The sequence below is a fragment of the Zootoca vivipara genome, chromosome 15, assembly GCF_965207765.1.
Source record: "Zootoca vivipara chromosome 15, rZooViv2.hap1.1, whole genome shotgun sequence".
In the NCBI taxonomy this organism is placed as follows: domain Eukaryota; kingdom Metazoa; phylum Chordata; class Lepidosauria; order Squamata; family Lacertidae; genus Zootoca; species Zootoca vivipara.
The window spans coordinates 9,058,631-9,081,198 of NC_142598.1; the positions used below are offsets into that span (position 1 = coordinate 9,058,631).

General features: G+C 44.8%; 2 protein-coding genes and 2 long non-coding RNA genes across 4 annotated transcripts; 3 read left to right on the top strand and 1 right to left on the bottom strand.

Annotated features, from left to right (window-relative positions):
• The first annotated feature begins 3,066 nt into the window (after positions 1 to 3,066).
• GCDH (glutaryl-CoA dehydrogenase) lies at positions 3,067 to 11,136 on the top strand. Its single transcript, XM_035141175.3, has 12 exons — positions 3,067 to 3,353; positions 3,773 to 3,887; positions 4,269 to 4,304; positions 4,950 to 5,093; positions 5,580 to 5,642; positions 6,131 to 6,301; positions 6,680 to 6,809; positions 7,158 to 7,374; positions 8,349 to 8,452; positions 8,651 to 8,776; positions 9,204 to 9,364; positions 10,305 to 11,136. The coding sequence occupies exons 2-12, from the start codon at positions 3,785 to 3,787 to the stop codon at positions 10,376 to 10,378; spliced, it is 1,329 nt and encodes a 442-aa protein (XP_034997066.1). The 5' UTR covers positions 3,067 to 3,353; positions 3,773 to 3,784; the 3' UTR covers positions 10,379 to 11,136.
• Positions 11,137 to 12,532: 1,396 nt separating this feature from the next.
• LOC148683364 (uncharacterized) lies at positions 12,533 to 18,614 on the top strand. The gene is made up of 3 exons (XR_015947236.1): positions 12,533 to 12,665; positions 18,135 to 18,220; positions 18,478 to 18,614. It is a non-coding gene; the product is annotated as an uncharacterized LOC148683364 (long non-coding RNA).
• SYCE2 (synaptonemal complex central element protein 2) lies at positions 16,291 to 19,972 on the bottom strand. Its single transcript, XM_035097244.2, has 3 exons — positions 19,851 to 19,972; positions 18,036 to 18,240; positions 16,291 to 17,123 (listed from the first exon to the last, which is right to left on the bottom strand). Exons 1-3 carry the CDS (start codon positions 19,964 to 19,966, stop codon positions 16,929 to 16,931), a joined length of 516 nt encoding a protein of 171 aa, XP_034953135.2. The 5' UTR covers positions 19,967 to 19,972; the 3' UTR covers positions 16,291 to 16,928.
• On the top strand, positions 18,820 to 21,133 carry LOC148683365 (uncharacterized). Its single transcript, XR_015947237.1, has 2 exons — positions 18,820 to 18,957; positions 20,940 to 21,133. It is a non-coding gene; the product is annotated as an uncharacterized LOC148683365 (long non-coding RNA).
• Positions 21,134 to 22,568: the final 1,435 nt, after the last annotated feature.

A 22,568-nucleotide genomic window follows, 5' to 3' on the forward strand; every position in this document is an offset into this window, starting at 1 on the left:
TATTTTTTGGGGGGGGGAATGAATGAATTCCTATGCCCCACAAATAACCCAGAGATGCATTTTAAATAAAAGGGCACATGTAAAAACATGATTCCTGGACTGTCCGTGGGCCAGATTTAGAAGGCAATTGGGCTGGATCCGCCCCCCCCCCGGGCCTTAGTTTGCCTACCCATGGACTTGGACCACAGAGACCCAGGTATAAATGCCCATCCTTCAGCATGAAGCATTTTGCCACTGTAGGCAGTGGCAGCGGGGAAGGCAATAGGTGGCATGGGAGAAGCCGCGGCAGGGCTGGCAGCCATGCAGCGGTGAGGGCTAGAGCCAGGTCTGCCTGCCACCTGAAGCAAATGGCTTTACCTCAACTTCTGCATGGGCCACCCCTGACCTTCAGTATATACCCTGTTTCCCCTTTTTTAATACGTAGTCATAAAGTAAGCCATGGCAGGGTTTTTAAGTATTTGAGAAATATAAGACATACCCCGAAAATAAGCCATACTTCCGCGCCGCGGAAACCAACCTCCACAGGCACCTCCACTCACAGAGTCACTCCATGCAGCCAGCACTGCAGGAGCGCGATCAGCTATGATGAGGCGCTCCAAGAGCTCCGCTTAACAGCTGATCGCGCTCCCGCCTTGCTGGCTGCATCCCCGCGCTCTGCCTTCTCGTCCACCGCCATCCCTGCCACTTCCGTGCTTGCCGCCACTGCTGGGCTCACTGCTTCTTCCTTGCCTGGCCCGGCCAAGGAGCTTGGAGCGCCCTGCAGCGGCGGGCGGAGCGCATGAGCCAGCGGCCTCTGCCTGGCCCGGCCAAAGACGCCTGCCACCCCGCCACCCGGAACTGGGGGCTGCTGCAGCGCCGAGCACTCAAGACAGCCCAGCAGTGCCCTGAGCCAGCGCCCTGAACCGTAAAAACCGTACCGGTAATAAAAAAATAAGACATCCCACCGAAAGTAAGCCACCCTGTGTTTTTTGAGGGGGGAAAAGTTATAAGACGGTGTCTTAAAAAGGGGGAAACACGGTAACTTGGTGGCTGAATAGTACCATCTCCTCCTCCTCCTCCTCCTCCTCCCTGTCCCCATCCCTTCCTGCCCTAACCACAGAAGAGGTCATCGCTAGGTCCTTCCCATTGCTGGCGATTGTGAAATCAGGGGACACCATTAGCCACACGGGCAAACACTACAGAATAGGACCACGGTTCACACTGTCAGCTTCTGCTGGGATGACGTTTTCCATCACAAAGGGCGTGCCCAGTGCACATGCATTCCCCGGCCCCTGCTTTAAAAAAAGTTATCCACAGTGCAAAATGTGGCAATTGTTGCCTTCAGTGAGGATGTGAAACCGAATGAAATAATACTGTATAGCAATACCGCTCCTCCTGAACACTGACTGTTCTAGAAAAGCAATATCGGAACTTCAAACGAAAGAAAGGTGAATGGAAAAAAATTCAGACCAATCCTATCATGGATTCTATGATCATTTATTTATGGGTATTTATTTATTTATTTTAAATTGAAGATCTCAGGGCAGCTCACAGCATAAGAATACAAAATAAAAGCACAAAATACATAATACCTCTAGATATGTATGCTGCGCGTTGTGTACGACACAGGTTACGAACCCGCCGAACCCGGAAGTACTGGAACGGGTTACTTCTGGGTTCGGCGCTTCGCACATGCACAGATGCGGCGAATGACGTCACGTGCATGCACAGAAGCGCCGAATTGTGACCCATGCGTGCACAGAGGCGCCGCTGCGGGTTGCGTACTACTCAGGTTGCGAACGGGGCTCCGGAACGAATCCCATTTGCAACCAGAGGTGCCAATGTAAAACAAAAACAAACCAATAACCCCCTACAAATCCATTTGAAAGGGCCTAGAACAGGGGTTTTCAATCAGCGTGCTGTGGCACTCTGGGGTGCTTTGAAAGGTGCTCGTGTGGCAGGCAACACTGGCCTATGTCCCTCTTTCCTTCCCTTCTCCGATGCCCTCTTGCTTCTCAGCCTCCCAAAGGCTTGCACAGGTGTTTGTTGCAGCAGCCTTGGCTACAAGCTCCCCAGGCGAATGGTGCCCCTGGGGCTGGCCAGGGGGTGCTTTCCCAGGCAGTGTGAGGAGGCACCTCTCTTGGGGGTGGGTAGCGGGGCAGCTCAGATATCAGGGGTGGCAGCTGTGGCTGCCCAAGCATAAGGGAAATGAAAGGAGGCTGAGAGAACCCTCCATAAGGAAAGGTGTTCAAAAAAGGGTGAGAGGCTGCCAGCTCTGCAGGCAAGGGGTGACATAACTGGGCTCCTGAGCCCCACAGGGAGCCGCAGAAAGAATGGAGTTGGTCAAGAGAGCCAGGGCTGGCTCTAGGTAGCCCCCTGGTGGCATGGTGTGCCAAGGCGGCGGGCCAGTAGGTAGGGCGCTGCGCGGCAAAGCCGCGCGGAAACCATACTGCGCCCTGCGAGGGCGTGGGCGAGTGATCTCCGCCCCTCAGCGCCAGGGCGGCCAACCTGCTTGAGACTGCCCTGAAGAGAGCTGTGGACTCAAAAAGGTTGAAAACCTCTGCCTTAGAATGCTAAGAATCTTAGAATTGTATTTTGTTGGAAGCCACTCAGAGTGGCTGGGGAATAAATAATAAATTGTTGTTGTTGTTGTTAATCAGCCAAAGTTTGCCTGGTTGAAGTGTTTTTCCCTGGTGCCTAAAGATCAGGGCCAGATTTAGGTTGGATGAGGCCCTAAGCTACTGTAGATAATATGTCCAGCTGTCCTTTGTCAACAAAAAGTTGTTCCTGTTTTTTTGTGTTGAATATATGCTACATGGCAATTTATGGACCTAATAGGTATCTAAAGCCATTTGCACATAACAAAATATGCATTTTATCAAAGTAATTGTTGAACTGAAATAGGTTTATCTTATATTTTTGGAAATGTACATCCAGGGGTTTTTTCCTTTTAATTTTTTTGGGGGCGCCCAAGAGTGGGGCCCTATGGCATGACCGCTCCAGGAGAGTCTCCCTGGGGAGAGCATTCCACAAATGGGGAGCCACCTTAAAGACGAGCAAATTTGTTACTGAGAGTCTACTTCATCAGGTGGACGGAGTCTCCTGGCAGCGCGCGCGCCTCCTCCTCCTCCTCCTTCCCAGACGGCAAAGCAAGGCGGCGGCGCCAGCAAACGCCTCCTCTGCCGGGCCAATGGCGGAGAAGCCCTCCCTCTCCCGCCGCCCGGAAGACAAGGCAGCAGCAGCAGCAGCATTTTGGCCTAAGAAGGTGTTTGCCGTGAACCTGGAGGGGACGCGTGTCGACCTTGCTGCTTAGCTTGCTTGCAGCCGCCGCCGCTTTGCGAGCTCGCAGAACAAGAGCGCAGCGCTAAGCCGAGGTGAAAAGCGGCAACCTTGTTGACTCTGTATTTGCAATGACAGAGCGGGAGGGCGGGATTCTTCTTCTGGGGGCCTCCATGCTAACTGTGGCCTGGCTGGGCCTTTCTTTGCTGAGCTCCGTGCGTTTATTTGCGTTGGTTGCGCAAGAGAGACCCCCCACCCCCCCCCCCCAAACTGAGAACAGGAGACCTCCGGCGTTTGCTCGTTGCATCAGGCGTTTCAGCGGCTGAAACTTTTGGGCATGTTATTGGCGTTTGGGATAAGCCTGCCCAAAGATGTCTGTTTGGGGATGGAAGGGCCAGCTTAGCACCATTGCCTGCTTTTAATCTTTCAGCATGGCGAGAGTTAATGCTGCAGTTTGGCAGGGAGCCCTCCAGAACTTGGGGCCTTACAATCTTGTTTCACCGACCTCCTTCAGGCACTCGTCCTGATGGCGCTGAGGTTACCTGCCAGGAGGCTTTTGCAATGCAGCCGTTGTGTGACAGGCCCGTGCGATGTGCGTGCACAGGGCACCAGCTCAGCTGTGCAGAAGGGTAAGTGGGCAACTTGTGCTAAAAGGGATACCTGAACGGGTGCAATATTGAGGGGAAGGTGGGAGAGATAATAATGTCCACTCATTTCTTTGGGATCTTCCACCTTGTCCCATTCTCCCTCCCACAGAAAAAAAAAATGCAGCTGCCACCCCCCAGACCCCTTTTTATATCTTAATTTTGGCCCGGAGGTATACAGGGCAGGTTGTGCAAGGAGGAGGTGTTGGGAGAGGGCTGAGCCCTGAAGATGGTGGCCTCTCTTAGCTGCTTTCAGGGCTGAGAGTGACAAGTTATCTTACAAACCTACATTATTGCATCTAGGGGCTGGGGATGGAGGGGTTCGCCGTGCTGGGAAATTGCATTATATTGTTGCTTATATTGCAGAAAAAGAAGCAAAGCCCTCTGGGAGAGAAGAGAAAGGTATGCCTGTTTCAGTTGGCTTGTGAAATGGGATGTCCTAAAGCTCCATATTTGGACTTCCAGGCACCGCCTCATCTCCTGCAATGTTCCTCCCTTCGCTCTGTCCTACTCCACTTAAGAATTAATGTTTAGGACGCTGTGTGCACCCGTCTTCCAGTGCTACTGTATAAAATAACAGCATCTCGCTAACTGAACTCCCTGAGTTTTGATTACCCCGCTCTCCCCTTTGCACAATTGTGTATCATCCCATGTTGGACTGGTTGGGTCTCTTTAGAAAGATGAACTCGTAGTTCTCATAGGAGGTAAGCAGCTGTTTAAAGCCTGCTTTGTCACTGTATTTTGGTCAGTGATAGAGCCCAGATATCCTGTCCTTGACTCCAACTCCACCATCCCCCAGCCAGCATAGCCAATGTTCAAGGGAGGTGGGAGATGTTGTCCAACATCTGGGGTGGCTCCACATTGTCCGTTCCAGATGTAGGCTGTGCTGCAATAAAGTGCTTATTTGTTGTGATCTCTGCCTGAATAGGCAGCTGTGAGCTCAGCGGTTAACAGTGTTAGGCGAATGACTTTTCCTACTGGTGTGTCCCCCCCCCCCCAGCGGAGAGATAACTTCTTTAGGCTGAGCTTCCTGTCTTTCTTCTCCAGGCCCAAGAGCCCAGTTTGACTGGCGAGATGCCTTGCAGTTGGAGAGGCTCCTGTCTCCGGAAGAAATAATGATTCGGGACTCATTTCGTACCTATTGCCAGGAAAAGTTGATGCCCAGGATCCTCATGGCCAACCGAAACGAAGGTATGTTTTTTTGTTTTTTTGTTTTTTTTAAAAAAAGTATTTATAGAGCACTTGTAGCCTGCTACTTTGTGCTACGTGAGTTGGTGCAGGGTACTGCCCCTTCCCTAAAGGTGGGGAATGGCTTTTTTCATCTTCCACATGAATGTGCCAGTGCATTTAATAGCTAACCACAGAGTTACGAATTTAATGGGCTGATTTGATAGGGCCCTGAAAGGATCCATGATCCTTGCTGTGTGTTTTGTATCAACACCAAAAATGAGACTGGTTTATCACCCTTAAAGGCCCCAGGAGTAAAATGTTTCTTAGGTTGTTTTTTTGTTTTAGTTTCTAATCATTTTGTTGATTTTTTTTTTTGTAGAGCACCTCGCCAGGGTTCTGTGGGCCAGAAAAGAGGCATGAAGATGTAGTACTCATAGCAGGCTCTGCCTACAGTTTTGCTATCAATATTTCCATTCTCTCTTAATGCCTTTCCTTCTCTATTTGCAGTCTTTCACCGGGAAATTGTGTCAGAAATGGGGGAACTGGGTGTCCTGGGCCCTACTATCAGAGGTAATGCCATGTGGCTCTTTTATAGAGTGTCTGAAGAAATGGCTGGTGTGATCTGGTTGTGCTCCTGTTGATGTGATGATGATGTTCTCCTCCTTTCTAAAAACAAAACCAAACCACAAATTGGGGTTTATGGAGCACTGGAGCTGCTGATCATTAATTACTTTTGAAGTGTTGGGGCTCATTGTTTTTAGTGAGCTGGTGAAACATTTTTGCTGTTCTAAGGCTGCTTGAAAATGTATTTGCTTTATGTTGTTTGCATGCTGCTTTATAAATATATGGCTGCACGGCTAATATTGGAATATTTTAAAGGGCAAAAACAAGCAACCCTGAGGCATTGCAGTCCCTAAACTGCAATAACATTGTTCTCCTTTTGTCTCCCCCTACCACTTCCCCCACAATCCTTGTCAGGAGTTTTGTCGGGATGGTGGCGCAAGATGCGATTTGAACTCATGGCTCACTTGCTAAATCTCTGCATCTGCATATCTTAGGCTATGGCTGTGCAGGAACCACCTATGTGGCATATGGACTCCTGGCAAGGGAGATTGAGAGAGTGGACAGCAGCTACCGTTCGGTCATGAGTGTACAATCATCTTTGGTGATGCACCCTATATATGCATATGGGACAGAAGATCAGAGGCAAAAATACTTGCCACGGCTGGGTGAGTCAGTAGGGTTCAGATGCTGGATGTGAGAGATCAGAATTTAGTTGCATTCCTAGACTGTGGCCTGTTTGTCTTTTGCCTTCATTGTCCTTTATGGAACTGATAACTTAGGCTTCAGTCCTAACCCCACTTACCTGGATGTAAGCCCCATTCAGTTCAATAGGCCTTCCTTCTGATTAGAAATTGTATGGTATGTGCTGTAAATGCTGAGATCCAGGAGCTGACAGATTCCCCTACTATTGTATTCATTCTTTCAGTCCACTCACAGTCTTCAGAAAAGTGATGTGAGGGGAAGCATGAGACTTGATAGCAGAGAGGGAAAGAAAGGGGTGCTCTGGGGAGCAGCTGTAGCTCATCATGTCTTTCTCCCCACAGCCAAGGGAGAGTTGCTGGGCTGTTTTGGGCTTACGGAGCCCAACCATGGGAGTGATCCTGGTGGCATGGAGACCCGGGCCAAATACAACCCTTCCAGAAAGACCTACACACTCAACGGCACCAAGACCTGGTGAGCTCTGCAACTGTCATGGTGCTCAAGCGGGCAGGGAAGTTACCCAGAGCAGACTGCAGGCAACAGCAACCGTCTAGATTTATCAGAAGATTTAAAGACCAGTATGAGGAAATATTGCCTTATACAGCTGGCTTCGGACAGACATTGCTTTCTGGGGAAGGCTGGATACCCAACTCAGCTCCAGTACCCATCCTGGGGAATAGTCTCCATGCCTTAGCTTTCCCTGTTGAGTGGCCTCTTTGGCTTCCTGGGTTGAGACTTAGTTGACCAGAATCTTTGGCATTCTGTAAGACCTGCTCTGGGTGGTGTACCCAAACATCTGACACCTGCTTGCCGTCCTCTCAGGATCACCAATTCTCCAATGGCCGATCTTTGTGTGGTGTGGGCTGTGTGTGAGGACAGCAAAGTGCGGGGTTTCCTCTTGGAACGTGGAATGAAGGGTCTCTCCACTCCAAAGATCGAGGGCAAGTTTTCGCTGCGAGCCTCTATCACGGGGATGATTGTTATGGAGGATGTGGAGGTGCCCGAAGAAAACCTGCTGCCCCATGTGTCTGGACTTGCTGTAAGACCCCTTCCCGTTCACAGTTACTTTGATCCTGCCTTCCGGAAGATATACTGGGCAGGGCCCTAGCATTGAATCTGCCTTCACAAACCCCACCCCAGTGGCAAACCAGGATCAGTACCACCCACTGCACTTCTGAACGCACTGCAAAAGGGCCGCCCCATCTTCACACAGTGTTATCTGTGGGATTTGTTATCGTAAGATGTGGTGATGGCCTCTAACTTAGATGACTGTAATTAGACAAATTCATGGGTGGTTGCTCTTTCAATGGCTTCTTGTCATGATGACTGTAAGCTGCTTCAAAGACACAAGTTACTGGAGAACAATAGTGGGAGTGAGCTGTTGCAGTTATTTCCTACTTTGAGGGTCTCCATAGGCATTTGGTTAGCGTTTGGTCTGATCCATGAGGACTGAGTTTATAGTAATAAATAGAGTGACATATTCCTGGTGTTTAAATATGTTCTAAAATGTTATGGGGTGTCGTAGTGGGCACAACATACTTTTATTTATTAGAGATGGGGGGTGGTAGTCCAGTGCATTTTTAAAATTATTATTCATTAAAACCCATTCCAAATTTAGCAAAATGTTAGGCTCAATCAAGGCATTTCAAATGAAAAACTGTAAATTAACAGACATGTTGATCTAATGTTTGCAATAAATATGGGGAAGCATCCCCCCAAAAATCAGCTCAGAAGAGCGAAGTTCAATATAGGAATACGACTGATTTGGGGGATCTCTTGCATACATTTCCATGGCTATCAGTGGAGAATATCCTTCACATTTCAGCCCCCTTCCCCCACCCCCACCCAACAAACTAACACTAATTTTACTGGACTAAAGCCGGGGAAATGAAAAATCCTGCCCTCAGTGTTGCTCCATTCAGATTTAGCGTTCCAGAGCTAATCCGTAGGGAGTCTTGAGCAGGAGAACTGAGGGAATCTTGGTCAATATCTTACCTGAATCTCTTCCCACAGGGTCCCTTTGGCTGCTTGAACAATGCTCGCTATGGCATCGCTTGGGGAGCGCTGGGAGCTGCTGAGTTCTGCATGCAAACTGCCAGGCAGTATACCTTGGACAGGTACTGTTTCAAGAGGTGGGGAGAGGGTGGCAGATTTCTGAAGATAGCATATCGGTGTATAATACTTCCATATCACTTGTTTTTTTAGTTCCTCGTGTTTGGCATGCATTCTCAAAGCCATCTTTACAACTCTGTAACAACTCTAGCTGTATAATAGCGGAAAGCAACTTCACCTCACCAACCAATTGTGTCTTGTAGGTCCCAGTTTAAAGTCCCCCTTGCAAGAAACCAGCTTATCCAGAAGAAGCTGGCCGACATGCTCACAGAGATCACTATTGGCTTACAAGCTTGCCTACAACTGGGACGCCTGAAAGACGAAAACAAGTAAGTGTGTGCATGAGCAGAAAATTGGTTCCTGCTGCAGTGAGAGTTCCGGGGGGGGGGGGCGGGAGAGCAGTGGGTGGGGAACTTGGTTGACCTTTCTCCTCCTAAGGGGTTTTACTGACTGGAAGAAGTACGGGATTGGTTTGTGGATAAGGAGCACTCATTGCATTTCAAAATACATGCATATATTTCCAGGGTGAACAAGTTAGGGATTAAGTGGTGAAGTCCTGAGGTGTTAGAATTAATTGCTGCCCTGCACCCCTCCCATATCTCCTGTTTCTCCTTTTTAAATAAAATTACAAATATTGTCCCTAACAACATGTTAAGCATTGTCCTTGCTTGGGTACTCTGCCTATGTTTTAAAACAGAAGCTCCCAACCGTCTTCCAATTCCCTGCTCTATTCTGTTATCTCCTCTGTGTTTGCAGAGCAACCCCCGAGATGATCTCCATGCTGAAGCGGAATTCCTGTGGGAAAGCTCTGGAGATTGCCCGGCAAGCCCGTGACATGCTGGGGGGCAATGGAATTGCTGATGAGTACCATGTTATCAGGCACGTCATGAACCTGGAGGCTGTCAACACGTACGAAGGTAAATTGGTTTCCTGGCTTTCTTCCTGCAAGACCACAGTTTTTAGGAGCTTCTGTTGGGATCAGAAAATAAATATGGAGGATTGGAAAAGAACTGTTAGCAAGGTTGTAGCATAAAGACAGCCGCCTTCTCTTCCTTTCCTTTTTCTTTATTGGATGTATCCCTTAAGGCACTATAATGCCCCATTTGTTCAGTACATATGAAGCTTGCCAAGCCATAATGCAAATCCTTCCCCCTACAAAGTAGATCAAGGAAATCTATGCAGTGTTGGAACTATTCTAACATTACTCAAGCAGCATGAGAGCCACTGCAGAGAGCCCCCTGTCCAAGCCACTAGAGAAACAACAGGGGCCCAGACCACATGCAAAGAGTCTGTGATGGAGATCTTTCCTATGCTAATGTTACCTCATTGTGGAGAGAGACATTGCCAGCATGGGAAGGAGCCACATTGTGGACACTTTGCTCACAGTCTGACGTTACCCTAACACCATACCGAAAAACCCACATTGTAACGGCATCCACCTATCAGAATGGGCCTTAAATTTGGCATGCATTCTGCAAGAGTCCATTGGTCTGTTTAGATCTGTATTGTCTACACCAGTTGTTCCCAACCTTTTTTTGGCCATGCCCTACCTAAGCATCTCTAAAATCCTGGTGCATCTCTTCTCACACCCCCCCCCCATGACATATAATTCTTATTATTCAAAAAGTGAACTCCTATTCACTTAGAGGAAGCCTAAAAGGCCATTAACATGGTCTAACGGCACACACTGACTAATGGTGTCTCTCTGGAATTTAAAAATCAAATCCCCCCCCCCCCGTGGGAACTACGGGCCTACACTGCGATTTGAAACAGGTCTTTTCTGCCCTACCTGGGGATGCCAGGGATCAAACTTGGAAGCCCATCTTTTCAGACTGCTTACTTTTGTTTTTCCCCCAGGGACCCATGACATCCATGCACTCATCCTTGGGAGAGCTATCACTGGACTTCAGGCCTTTACCGTCAGCAACTGAATGCATTTCTGCAGGGTTCATCTTTGCTGCTCATGGCTCCAATGCAGTGGGGTTTGGTGATGCCACAACGGTTTTAAAAGCTATTGCTGCTGACGGGACTCTCAACAAATATGTTTCTTCAGCTCGGCTCAATTATTTGTCATGAATTTGAAGCCGTACCAAATCCAGACACTTAAGAATACTTACTTCTCCACCAGGAGGCACAGAGATAAAGAGCATTAAGATGGCAAAGGAGCACATTATCAAGGCTTGATTATCCTTTCAGTGGGTAGTAGGGAGGGTGATGGCAAGCAGAGAAAGTTGCAATATAGAGGAATAGCACAGTACAAACATTGCCAAATTGTTTAGGTGGCAAGCTGTTTTGTCATGTAACTGGTGGCATTTCACCCTTAACAGTCATGATATGAAAAGCTTCTCTCCTGCCACAGGACCCAACCAGAACAATAGCTTTGGCTGCTTTTTAGGTGACCGTAACTGCAGATTATCTGCCGTTTTAATGATTTACTGTTCTTTTTAATGCAGCCCTTGAGGTTACTAAGCACTAAGAGTGGGAATTGCAACTTATTGTCCACTTTGCAGTCGTCCTGTCATGCAACCTTGAACAAGCTGCAGCCTTTCAGTGCCTCAGTACCAGTTTGTTAAATAAGGACTGACATTTTGAGCAAATTATTTTTTTTATGTTGAGCTCAGCTAGGGCTTTTTTGAACTTGCGATTCTCATGTGAGCTTTTTCTTAAAGAATAAATTGAATTTGGTGGATTTCCCTCAGGAGATATATGTATGTGAAGTTGAAGACCTGATGCACACTTTTTATCAGGCAGGTGACCATTAGCATTCTAAAGCTAATTTCAAACCGGTTTGGACAGTAGCAAACAGTGGTGGGGCTGCCTCAATCACCTGGCCTCCCTCCAGCTAGGTGGCTACTTAGGATGGATGGAGAGGGGAAGGGTTGAGGTGGCAGTGAGGTTGGCGTGGTGGAATCGCACTGGCAGAGCCAATTGGTGCTCCTGGCATGTTTCCACTGCGCTGACCTCATGCATCTTTCCCTTGTCACCACTCCCGTCTCCTCCCCTGAAGGTGTCCCTTAAATGTTCCATCAGCTGTGTGGGGATGTCTTTCTGCGAGTAGCTCCTGCACAGTACGGGAAACATTTGCGGTTCGAGGACCCGCCCCCCGCGATAAATAAAGACACAGTGACACATGGTATTAGGGTTAATGGGTAGAATAAGGCCACAACTTTATTGGTTAAAGCAAGTGAGAGGTATTGGCTTAGGCATTGGACTCGCTAGCAAGCGTGACTCCACCCCGCTCGGCGGGGGGGTCATATCAGGTTAACACCCCAAGGGAGGAGCCTGCTGATGCAAATACAACTGAAAGCTCACCCTGGTGCCACCGGGGTCGTGCCATGGCCCTAGCCACCAGCAGGGCGTAGGACGGGATCCACGACCGCCGGATCCCTTTAAGGGGATACCCCTATAAGAGGAGGGTTGGATGAAACATTTAAGTGACTCAACTTGGGTCATGTTTGTGATCCCAGCCACAACATCACTCCAAAGTGGGGTGGAGGCTTCCGAGAGGCCCCTGCCCATCTGCCACTTGGCATTCTTTATGTGTTACATACTCCCTGTTGTTGTGGGGTGGAATTTAGGAATTTTAAGTGGGGATGTGCTGGAAGTTTTAAGCTGTTTTTAGCACCTGTGGTCTATAGCCGCATTACAATGGGTGGGGCTTAGAGGCTAACCTCAGGTTCTTCCATACTACACCATGTTTTCAGAAACTCTAGAAATAAAATTATGATTCCTCACAACACTTGATGACAACACAATATATAATCTTGGCACGTCTCTGGGGCTAAGATCCTTTTATAAAGTTAACTTTAGATCCTTCTCATTGTGGGATTTTTTTCTGATTGTTTCCTCCTTTACACAATAGCATACTGATGAACTGACCCCAGAATTGCTCATTAGTTTCCTATGGGGTAGGATATTTAATGGCCCCCTTGAAGGAAAGAAGAACTGACAGACTAGGGAGCAGTTATGGGGCTGATTTATTAGTATTGCTGCTGCAGCACCTAAAAAGAAGCAAAACGAACAAGTAGGAAGCTTCTAATTAAAGGCAGAGAGGCCTGGAAAGCCTCAATAATGTATTGTCAATCCTGTGAACAGGCTGGCAATTGTTTTGTACCTAAAATAAGATGACAACAGGAGTAACACAAAACGATGCAACAGGCTGGCATTGATGTCTTCTGGATTCTCTGAAGAGCGTGAACACAAGCATAGCAATTCCAGGTAAAAGTAAACTGAATGCTGCTGCTCCTTTTTAAACTTCTTAGTATGCTTTTATTGCCTTCAGTTAATTCTTTTTATTCCAGTTTGCTTTGGATAGTTTTAATAGAAAAACAGCATATTATGAATATAATAAATAATTTTAAAACTGGGTTGCAAGCAGTGGCAGCAGCTGATTTGTGAAAGGGTTGCTGAATGGAAGTTGGCTGAGTTTACCTTAGGAACAACTGCTGAATGGAACTTCATTCACTCGAAGTTGTCTAAAAATCATGTGTATACCAACTGGTTAACTTCAGAGTGAATTGAGCACTATTTACTCTCATCTCATGCTTCTAGGCCAATTTAAAACATGAACATAAGATTTTAAGCTGTCACTGCCACACTCATTGAAGCAATAACTTTTTGGATAGGTCCATGATAAACCAATTAGCATGCATATTTAAATTAGCAAGTTCAATTTCAATAATGATTCTTAATACCAATTCTATCCCAGGCATTCTAGAGCTGAAACAAAGCTCTCCTTGGTTAATTATGATGTCAAATATCTTACAGATCATTTCTGAATATTTGCCAGGCATTGGCTAATTTATATTCAATTATATATATAGTATAGTATAGTATAGTATAGTATAGTATAGTATAGTATAGTATATGGCAGAAACTAGTGCACCTGTTTTAAAATGGGTTACATGAAATCTAAATAGAATCCCAGCCAGTAATCTGGCCAATGCACTTTGAAGCAAATGAAGTTTCTGAGTCATCTTTAAGGGCAGCCCCATGAAAAACACATTGTAGTAATCCGATCTGGAAGTTAACAGAGCATGCAGTACAGTAGCCAAGTCATGGCTTCCGGGTTCAGCGCCAGCGTCGATCGGCGGGGTTTCGTCTCGTCTCCGAGACGGCCCGTCTCTGCTAGGAGTGGGGAGGGCAGCGAGAGCGACGCTGCGCCCCTTAGAACCTCGGGAAGGGCGTCCCGAGGGCAATTTGCTCAGCACAGACCCAATCCGGACTCCCCAACTCTTCGGCTAGCTCTAATAAGAGCTCCGGAGTGAGGAGGGTAGAAGTCGCGGGGGCCATTTTGAGCGGCAACGTTATTCTAGCAGGGAGAAGCTTCAAGCCGAAGGCGGAGAGCGCTGGATTCTTCCGAAAATAAAACGATTGGAAAAGACTGTAAGTAACCTCACGATTTGGATTATAAAACAATTTGGATCTGGGAGAGAGGGGAGAAAAGAGGAAGCCACCCCCCCCCCCACGGTAACAAAGAGACAGTAAATAGAAACCCGAAGCCATAAACAGAAGATTTGTAATTCAAAAGGATCCCTCAAAGGCATCAAAGAGAATCTCCCCTTTGATGCAGGGTGAAAAGGGGAGAGAGACTGTGGTTTATGACTGCCCTGCAGCAAGAGGTAAGCCTAAGAAAAACCTTTCTTTCCCTTGGGAGCCGGCAGCCCAGACAACCCAGTGAGTTGATCAGGATTTATAAGTCAATTTTTACTTCACTTTGTATTTCTGGACTTTGTGGAATTTCTTTTTTGACTTAAGTGCTTGTGAAATGTGAGTTCGAACTTTATTGTTAATAAGACTTGAAGAATGCAGCCAGCTTGTTAAAATGGAGTCGAGAAAATAAACTGTGATCATATTCCACCCCACGTGATAAGTTTTGACCTTGGCAGGACTGAAATATGTCAACAAAAAAGTGTTCCCCTGAGTTCCAGCGGTCTGTTTTGACCTTAATGTGGGAAACAAGAATAGAGCTATGTCAAGAGGAGACACGACGGCAAGTGTTACAGCAAAAATTCCAGGAGGTGATGGCGGAATATGATTTTTTAGGAGATGAAGCTTTTGACACTGAAAAAGATGAATGTGAGAATGACAATGATGGGGAAGGAAAAGATGAGGATGAGGACTGTGATGATTCAACACAAAATGAAGCACACCACGGAAAAAATGATGACTCTACTCTACAAAAAGTTGGATGGAGTGCCCTGCTTTTGAGGGGGGCACGATTGGTATTATTGGAATTCCAGAACACCTACAGGGAAGAAGGAAAAAATATGCAGAGAAGAGAAGAAATCCAGGGGTCCTGTATGGTGGCCTGGATGGCAAAAGACTGTAAACAGGGGGTGGGGTGAAGGGAAAGTGATGTTGTGATTATAAGGATGGATTAACAGGTTTATAACTGGTCTGCTGACTTTGGAATTTGCTGGATTGGGGGGGGTGGAGCCGGTAATCGGGGATGTAAGGTTAAATTGAGAATAGTTATAGTTTTAAAAGTGAATGGATTTTGGAAAATGTGAAAATATGGAGGCTTATAGAGGGAGGAAAAAAAAATTAGGCACGGGAAGAGAAAATGGGAGTTTGATTTTTCAGTGATTTGAATATTAGATGAAAATGCTAACAATTGATTTATAAGTTGTATAAGATACAAAGGTGAATTTTTATAAAGTAAGAAACTGTTGCAGATGATAAAAAAGGGATGAAAACCGGGGAAGGGGGGGGAGGGGAAGCCCACAAAATATGGTTTTACAACTATGAATGCAAGAAAAAATTTTCTGTTTTGTATTGTTTTTTTCTTTCTTTTTTCGCTCTTTCTTTTTTCTCTTTTTTCCTATATCTATTTTTCTCTTTTTTTGGTATGATAATAGATGGTTGGATGGATGTCCTCCTGCGTACTGCCCTGGTTTGCTGGAGCTCCCTGGTGGCAGGGGGGGGCTTTGGGGTCAGGGGAGGGGGGGGAGGACAGAAATCCAAGCATAAAATGGACCATCTCTGACTGTTCACATACATGGGATACTTCTGTGGCAGGGGAGGACCCATGTGGGTGGGTAGGAAGGAGGTGGAAAAGGGGTTTAAGTATGTACCGTTTTTTTGTTTTTTTTGTATTTTGTAAAATTAATAAAAAGTATGTTCAAAAAAAAAAAAAGTACAGTAGCCAAGTCATTTCTGTCTAAAAGGGGTTGGAGCTGTTGCGGCAGCTGGAGTTGAAAAAAAGGAACTTCTAACTACCGAGGCCACCTGAGCCTCTAGTGTAACTTGAATTCAGGAACATGCAGGGAGCAGTGGCAAGATCATGGGACAGAGGTGTACATGCCATGCAGCCTGTCTTTCACTCCTTAAGTAAGCTTGCTATCTTTGCATGTAGTGGATGATACTGTCCCATCATCAGTGTTGAATTTAATACCAACTTCCATTCTAGTCATCCTGTTTTTAGCACAATGTTTTGGGTCAGCCCTGCATATCAAATGTGAGTGTGTTGGATATATTCAGTACCCTAAATTGTCTTTGCAAGGAGTATATTATTATCTTGGTGGTAACAAAAATCCCTGGCTTAATTGCAATGCATGCTCTGGTGCAAAACCTGCAGAAATGACTAGCAGTAGTAGCATAATTAATAAGCCATCATAGCCAGACAACCGAATAGTTCAGCACCCTTAAAAAATTGCCCTGTTGGAATAGCTCAATGATGACAAAATGGAAGCAGGAGACAGAACCGGGGACCGTGTTTCCCTTCATATTCCACTTTAGTCAGTATCCCCAAGTCATTTTGTTATATTTATAATTCCTTAAGACATAATGGCAGTAGTTCAAACTCTTCTGTAAAACCAAAATGAAGTACAGTTTTCATGCTAATATATTTCCAATTTTATTGAGTTTTCACCCTGGAATAATTCAACTCATACACACAAGCAAAAAATGATGAACAAAGTGCCTGAAATTTGCTTACTGAGGGCCAAATGTGATACCTGTTACATAGTTTGGTTTTGTAGTTGATTTTTTATTAAACGGAGGGGAGGAGACACTAACTCTTTGTTCCTACTGTGTTGTGAAAGGAATCCCACCTCCCATGATACCAATTGTGATGTAACAGGTGTGTGAGATAGACCCATTGCAGTCAGGACTGTGGCAGGGGCAAAGGAGTAAAGGCACCCTCCTGCCATTCAGTGGTCCCAATCCTGCTACCCCACCCTTCCACTTTAGCTATTTAACAAGAATCTGCTACATAATACAAACATGTCTAGTTTGGTCCTGATAACTGGGATTCAATTTTTCCTTTCTGTTTAAATACATTCTTCCTTTCCCCACCTTCATTAATATATATATTTTTAGTATTTTTAAAACAAGTAACAAATTCAGAACAAGAAAAACTGTCAGAACTCATGTTACAGGGGCTTGGGGTACCAAATAAGTATATATTCATTACATTCACCAATGATGCAGAAGGACATATAACAATATTCCCCAACATGTTCTCTCCCCAACTTGCAATCACAATTCAGACTGCTCACACAGGTCTTTATATAACATCTCCACAGTGTGACAGACCTTCCTGAGCTCTGTTTCAATCTGTTTGATCCTCTCCATGATCTGGTAAAACTCTTGGATTTGATCTTGAATGAGCTTGTTATGATGATCATAGACAGGGAACATGCTTTCCTCCAACTTCTCTGCCAAGCTTGAAACCTTTTTGGTAGAAAGAGAAAGAAGAAGCAAGAGTTAAAGTAGACTTTAGATTTCTAATGACTCCTTAGTAATAGGGTCCCCCTGAATCAAAAGACTACCTGCTTTTCATTTCTAACACAAATGTGTCCACCTATGAGTAGCTAAGGATTAACTGATAATTCCTTAAAAGTGGCTGTGTTCACACATCAGTTGTATGGCAGTCACATTTACATGTAGATGCTAGGAAGTATAGCAAAATGAAATGGCAGGATCGGGCTGTGACAAGTTAGAACACAATCAAATAGGCAACCATGCAGTGTAATTTTAAGAGTCCCTTTGAAGTGGTCACAAAATGCTATTTTGGGTGTGGTCACTGTGGGGCTTTTTCAGGTGTTACTGATGCAACATGGACATGTCAGTAAAAATATAGGAAGGAGAGCCTGGCAAGCAGAGGGTGGCATGCTAAACACTGATTACACCATGTTGGTCTCCCCACTGCCTTGCCCACTAAGCAACAGCGACCCACCTACTGGAAAACTAGTGTAGCAGCTCCACCCCACCCAGGGAGCCCCTTCAGCCAAGCAGAGAACAGTGCAGAGTTCATGGATGAAGATGAGCAGATTAGGCAATATGGATGTGGAGAAAGCATGTTTCAATATACCGTAAGAAGTGGGAAGAGGAAAGAACTGAGGGAGCTTGTCCATTCTGAGGGGATGTGGTATGAGGGAATAAACTCAAGGCTGGTACTTAACATTTTTCCAGGACACTGGTGTTAATAATTTGTAAATCTTAGTTAAATGCACCAGGCAGATTTGTAATGTTGGGGGGGGGGGGGGAATAGTACAAAACATTTGCTAACTGGCAAGATGGAGCTCAATAATTATTTCCTCATACTCAGATTCCCTGTACTCCATTACCTCCACATATGTTTACCTTCATCAAAAGACTTTCTCGGAAATTGTTCATGAGCACTTGGTCTTCCTTACGCTTCTCATTCATCTTATCAATTATTTGCTGGGCTCTTTCTTGCAGATTTTCAATAGATGAATCAAGGGCTATAAAATAACTTGAGGATTTGCTGTCTGACTCTCCTCCAGTTGTATTTGAATTAGGAAGAGGTGTGTTGGAAGTTTCTTTCCTATATATCATGAAAAAAATGTCAAATGTTGTTTGAATTATCTTCATTTTTGCCTTTGAATTCAAAACAGCAAAGGCACCAATCTTTTACTCAAGGGGGGGGGGGCTACTCAATTTATTTCATTTTTTTAAAAAAGTTCAAATGATAAAGAAATTGGTTATGCATACACGCAAAATAAGCCAAAAGAAATGAGTCATAATTTAGTCATATCTTACAAAATATTCTCCTACTTCACAGGATTATCAAGAAAGTTTGCTCAAAAAAGTAATAGGAAGAAAAAGTCAAGACCACTCAGTCCAGGCACAAGGGGAAATATCACCAAACTCATTTCTGATTCCAAACCAAGGTCCATTATGGGGGGGTCCTCATTGGGGGCAAACATCTTCACTGTAAATTCAATAAAAATTTGCCAGATGTTATAAAATGTCTCTTTCTTAATTTGTCCCCTAAAGAAGCGTATCTTGCGTAATTCTTCTGAGACTGCCAGGAATCAGGCTTTGTTGTACCAGGTACCCAGCAAAAGGTCAAGGTATTCCCAATGTCTAATGATAACCAAACTGGCTGCCATTAATAGGAAGCCTACAAGTTCCTTGAGCTTTCAGCCTTCATTTTGGTTTTCACAGTAATGGAATAGGCAGAAGATCCTGGCCCATAATACAGTTGATATTGATGAAAATTATATCCCCAAAGAATGCTGCTTTGTGACACTCCAACCAAGTAAGTCTCTTCACTGTACCAACATCGCAAGCAGGAGAGGTTGTTTTAGACGCATGGAAGAGTTGCACTGGCATATAGTGCCAATGAAACACTTTTTGAGAATTACCTCCACTCGCACCAAAAGATTCCAGGTTTTCTTCATATCCAAGTCTCTGCCACTGACCCTTCTTCCAAAAAGCCCAGGGGGAGCATTGAGAAGGTTATCCCATTTTATCCTCACAACAACCCTGGTGGCTGAAAGCCCACCAGTGAATTTAATGATTGTGCCAAAGAACCCCATCCAAAGTCCTACATTTCATCTAGTATTCCCTTGATTGAAGAAATGTGGACTCTTCCCTTCTCTCTGATCCCATAATTCAGTGGGGGTCACTGGAATATTCTCAGGAATAGGCCCTGGTCTTGCATTGCATGCAACAGGTCAGAGATTCAGTCCCTGGCATTTATAGGCAGGGCTGTGAAACATGCCTGTCTGAAGCCCTGAGAAACTGCTGTCACTGTAGAAAATACTGAGGTAGATGAACCAATACTATAAGGAATATTCCTATGTTCCAATGGTTGTGGCCGTAATGTGCATAATATTTGTGTACAACCTTAGTCAAACATCCACATTTTGGTTATGTGGTACTCTGGACCAGGTGCAGCCGTAGCTGATACTGCTAAGTGTTCCCATACTAGGAGTGAACCACTTTCAGTAAGAATTTACACTGAAAGCCAATCTCCCTAAAAAGTTTGCTTTATGAATGACTCCACCTTTGTTACCCATATCAACTCCTTCACATTTGTTAAATCATTAGATTGGGACATGCTTTTGTCAATATGCACAGTTATTTTAAGATTTAACAGTATTTTGGTATATTGGTTTATTTGGTGTGTTTTTCTAATGTGATTCTTACCTGGATGGATTACCACTTAAGTCATTTCTTTCTAGATTAGTGAAGATGTCAAATGGACTATCAAGTTTATCTTGCGCCTGCTCTGACTCTTGGAGCTGAAATTTCTTATTAGACATAGCAGCCTGTAATGAGGAGGAGAACAAGTTTATCCATAACAGAGATTTTTTTTAAAAAAAACCCACCAAAGGACAATTACAAAATACTTGTATTACAAAACATATGTACCATTCCTCTATAAGGAAAATGATAACTAACTGTGAATACTCTCAGAAATTCAGGACAAGCATGCTGAGCAGATTTAGGCGTAATTTGTCTGTAGTCAACACAGTACATGTAAGTATTCATTCAGAATCCACTAATCAAATCTGTTGTGGGTGATGGAAAATGCTAAAATCTCAGATGGCTCTTACTGATCTTGCCTGGGTAATGAAAGAGATAAAATCCTGGTCCCAGACAAAATCCAAGCCTAGCATTCAATAACTACGTTTACTTGGATTCCATCCTTGGCTTGGGCCTGTATTTTTCCATCACAGGACAGGACATTAGACTGCAAGCCACTTATGAAACTCCAAAGCAGGTTTTGATGCAGCAGAGGCATCGACTGAACTGAGCAGTAAAATAAAATATACTCCCTACTCTGGATTGTAGCTAATATGGAAGAACAGTTAATAAGGTGAGGACAGAGGTGCCCATCTCTCTCACATGCCCACCTACGTAATGACAGCAACTTCAGAAGGTTAAATAATAAACCTGCAATAGAAAAAAATTATTCTGAACTGATTTTCCTCACCCTCCACCCCTAGTTTGCTGAGAACCAAAGAAATGATGACTTCTTGAACAATTTCTAATCTGTTCAGTTTGGAGTTGGCTGGAGAGGATTCTATCCACAAATTGATTTATCCTGCTTCCTTTATAGTCATTGTGTTCAGCAAAGCCCAGTAGGAAAGGAATTATGTGCAATCTAATGCCAGTGCTCCATATGTATATCTGAGAATGAGTCTGAATCACTATGTATGATGGTTTGCTTCTTTTCAAGTGAGTAATATTAATGTTAAACAAATTTTAAAAGAAGCAGTTTTTCTCCTCCAGAACCCGAGAAAAGATGGAAGCGAAAATATATCTGCATGCAAGATGGAAAACTGTGGTTTTTAGCTGATAGGCTGATGAGACTTGGGAGCAAAGAAAAATCTCAGCTCAGATACCTCTTCAGTCATGAAGTTGTGTGACGTTGGCAAAAGACCTTCGCTTTTGTCATGTTGTATGAAAAATTGAAGTTATAAGAAAATTAGGCTTTTATGATATCATTCAGTTCTCCATTCAATAGCGGTGGGGGGGTTGTCTTTCTTAAACACCTCCCCACTTTTTAAAGCTTTGCCAATGTTACAATTAGAGATAAGGAGGGGCAGGGCTTTTTCATGACTGAAAAAGTCACAAAAGTAACAAGTTTTTGTACAGTACCCTGGCACTTTCTTGCTGCCCAGCAGCAGCCATTTTGTGCTGGCACCCACAACACTTTTAACAGTGTTTGTGTACTGGCACCTCAGGGTTTCTTTTACCACAGAAAAGAAAGCACGGGGTGGGGGGGATTACAAAATGGTGTAATCTGTGTAGTAGGGAGGGGAGTTGATGGGGTACATTTCTCTCAACCTGATATTATAACCAAACATCCATGGGACACTAAGAACATGTTTAAGTGACATTGCTATATAAATAATCTCCTCACAGAAATGAAAAAAGATCACACACACCTTACTCTCAAGAAGGATTGTGCATGGAAGAAGAGCCCAAAAGAAGATTGGGGGTGGGGGTGGGGTTTGAAACTGTGATTTTGTGAGAAAGAGGTGCCAGTTTACCTTTTTCCTTCACTGCTTTTGTTCTAAGACAAGTGGACCAAACTCTGCCCTGAGGCAAAGCTGCTTCCCGCCCAAAATCCTCTCAGGGCAGCAGCCAGCCTTTTCCTAGCATTTAACATTTGCCTGGGAACAAATATCTGCATTTCCAAATCAGCCATCAGAACATATTATGTTCTAATGAAAGACTATCTATTTTTCTATTTATTTATGCTACTACATATTTATTTATACCCCCCTTTTCCTGACAGGGAATTATCTATATGTGCATTGGTGCATTTATTTATTGAATCATTGTTTAATTGGATACCGAAAAATAAGGGTGGTTGGCTTTTGCTGCCCAACTCCCCAAGGGACTGAGTTCTCTAAGTCTATAATCGGTTAGAGATGAATGGATGGAGGCAGGACGCAGTGAAAGCAAGGAGGTCTTTATTTTTCTGTTGCAACAGAGCTCCCTCCACTCCTTACAAGGAGGCAAGAGAGAGACAGAACAATGGTGCACAAGCCCCCTATAAAGACTTTTTAAATTGCCCACTCTGTAGCCCAAGACCACCCCCTCAAAAAAACACATCATGCATACATCACAGAAATTTGAGAGTGTTGCTTCTCTCCTGTCTCCCAAGCTACCCAATAATGCCTTACTTCAGGGGTCCCCAAACTAAGGCCCGGGGGCCAGATGCGGCCCAATCACCGTCTAAATCCGGCCCGCGGACAGTCCGGGAATCAGCGTGTTTTTACATGAGTAGAATTTGTCCTTTTATTTAAAATGCATCTCTGGGTTATTTGTGGGGCCTGCCTGGTCTTTTTACATGAGTAGAATGTGTCCTTTTATTTAAAATGCATCTCTGGGTTATTTGTGGGGCATAGG

Excerpts from the sequence above, each read along its gene's own strand:
- GCDH (XM_035141175.3), top strand. The coding sequence starts at position 3,785 with ATGGCGCTGAGGTTACCTGCCAGGAGGCTTTTGCAATGCAGCCGTTGT. Across the intron at positions 4,305-4,949 it reads CTCTGGGAGAGAAGAGAAAG|GCCCAAGAGCCCAGTTTGAC; the intron begins GTATGCCTGTTT and ends TTTCTTCTCCAG. Across the intron at positions 5,643-6,130 it reads CCTGGGCCCTACTATCAGAG|GCTATGGCTGTGCAGGAACC; the intron begins GTAATGCCATGT and ends TGCATATCTTAG.
- SYCE2 (XM_035097244.2), bottom strand. The coding sequence starts at position 19,966 with ATGTCTAATAAGAAATTTCAGCTCCAAGAGTCAGAGCAGGCGCAAGAT. Across the intron at positions 18,241-19,850 it reads TTAAGTGGTAATCCATCCAG|GAAAGAAACTTCCAACACAC; the intron begins GTAAGAATCACA and ends CATGATATATAG. Across the intron at positions 17,124-18,035 it reads GAGAAAGTCTTTTGATGAAG|GTTTCAAGCTTGGCAGAGAA; the intron begins GTAAACATATGT and ends TCTACCAAAAAG.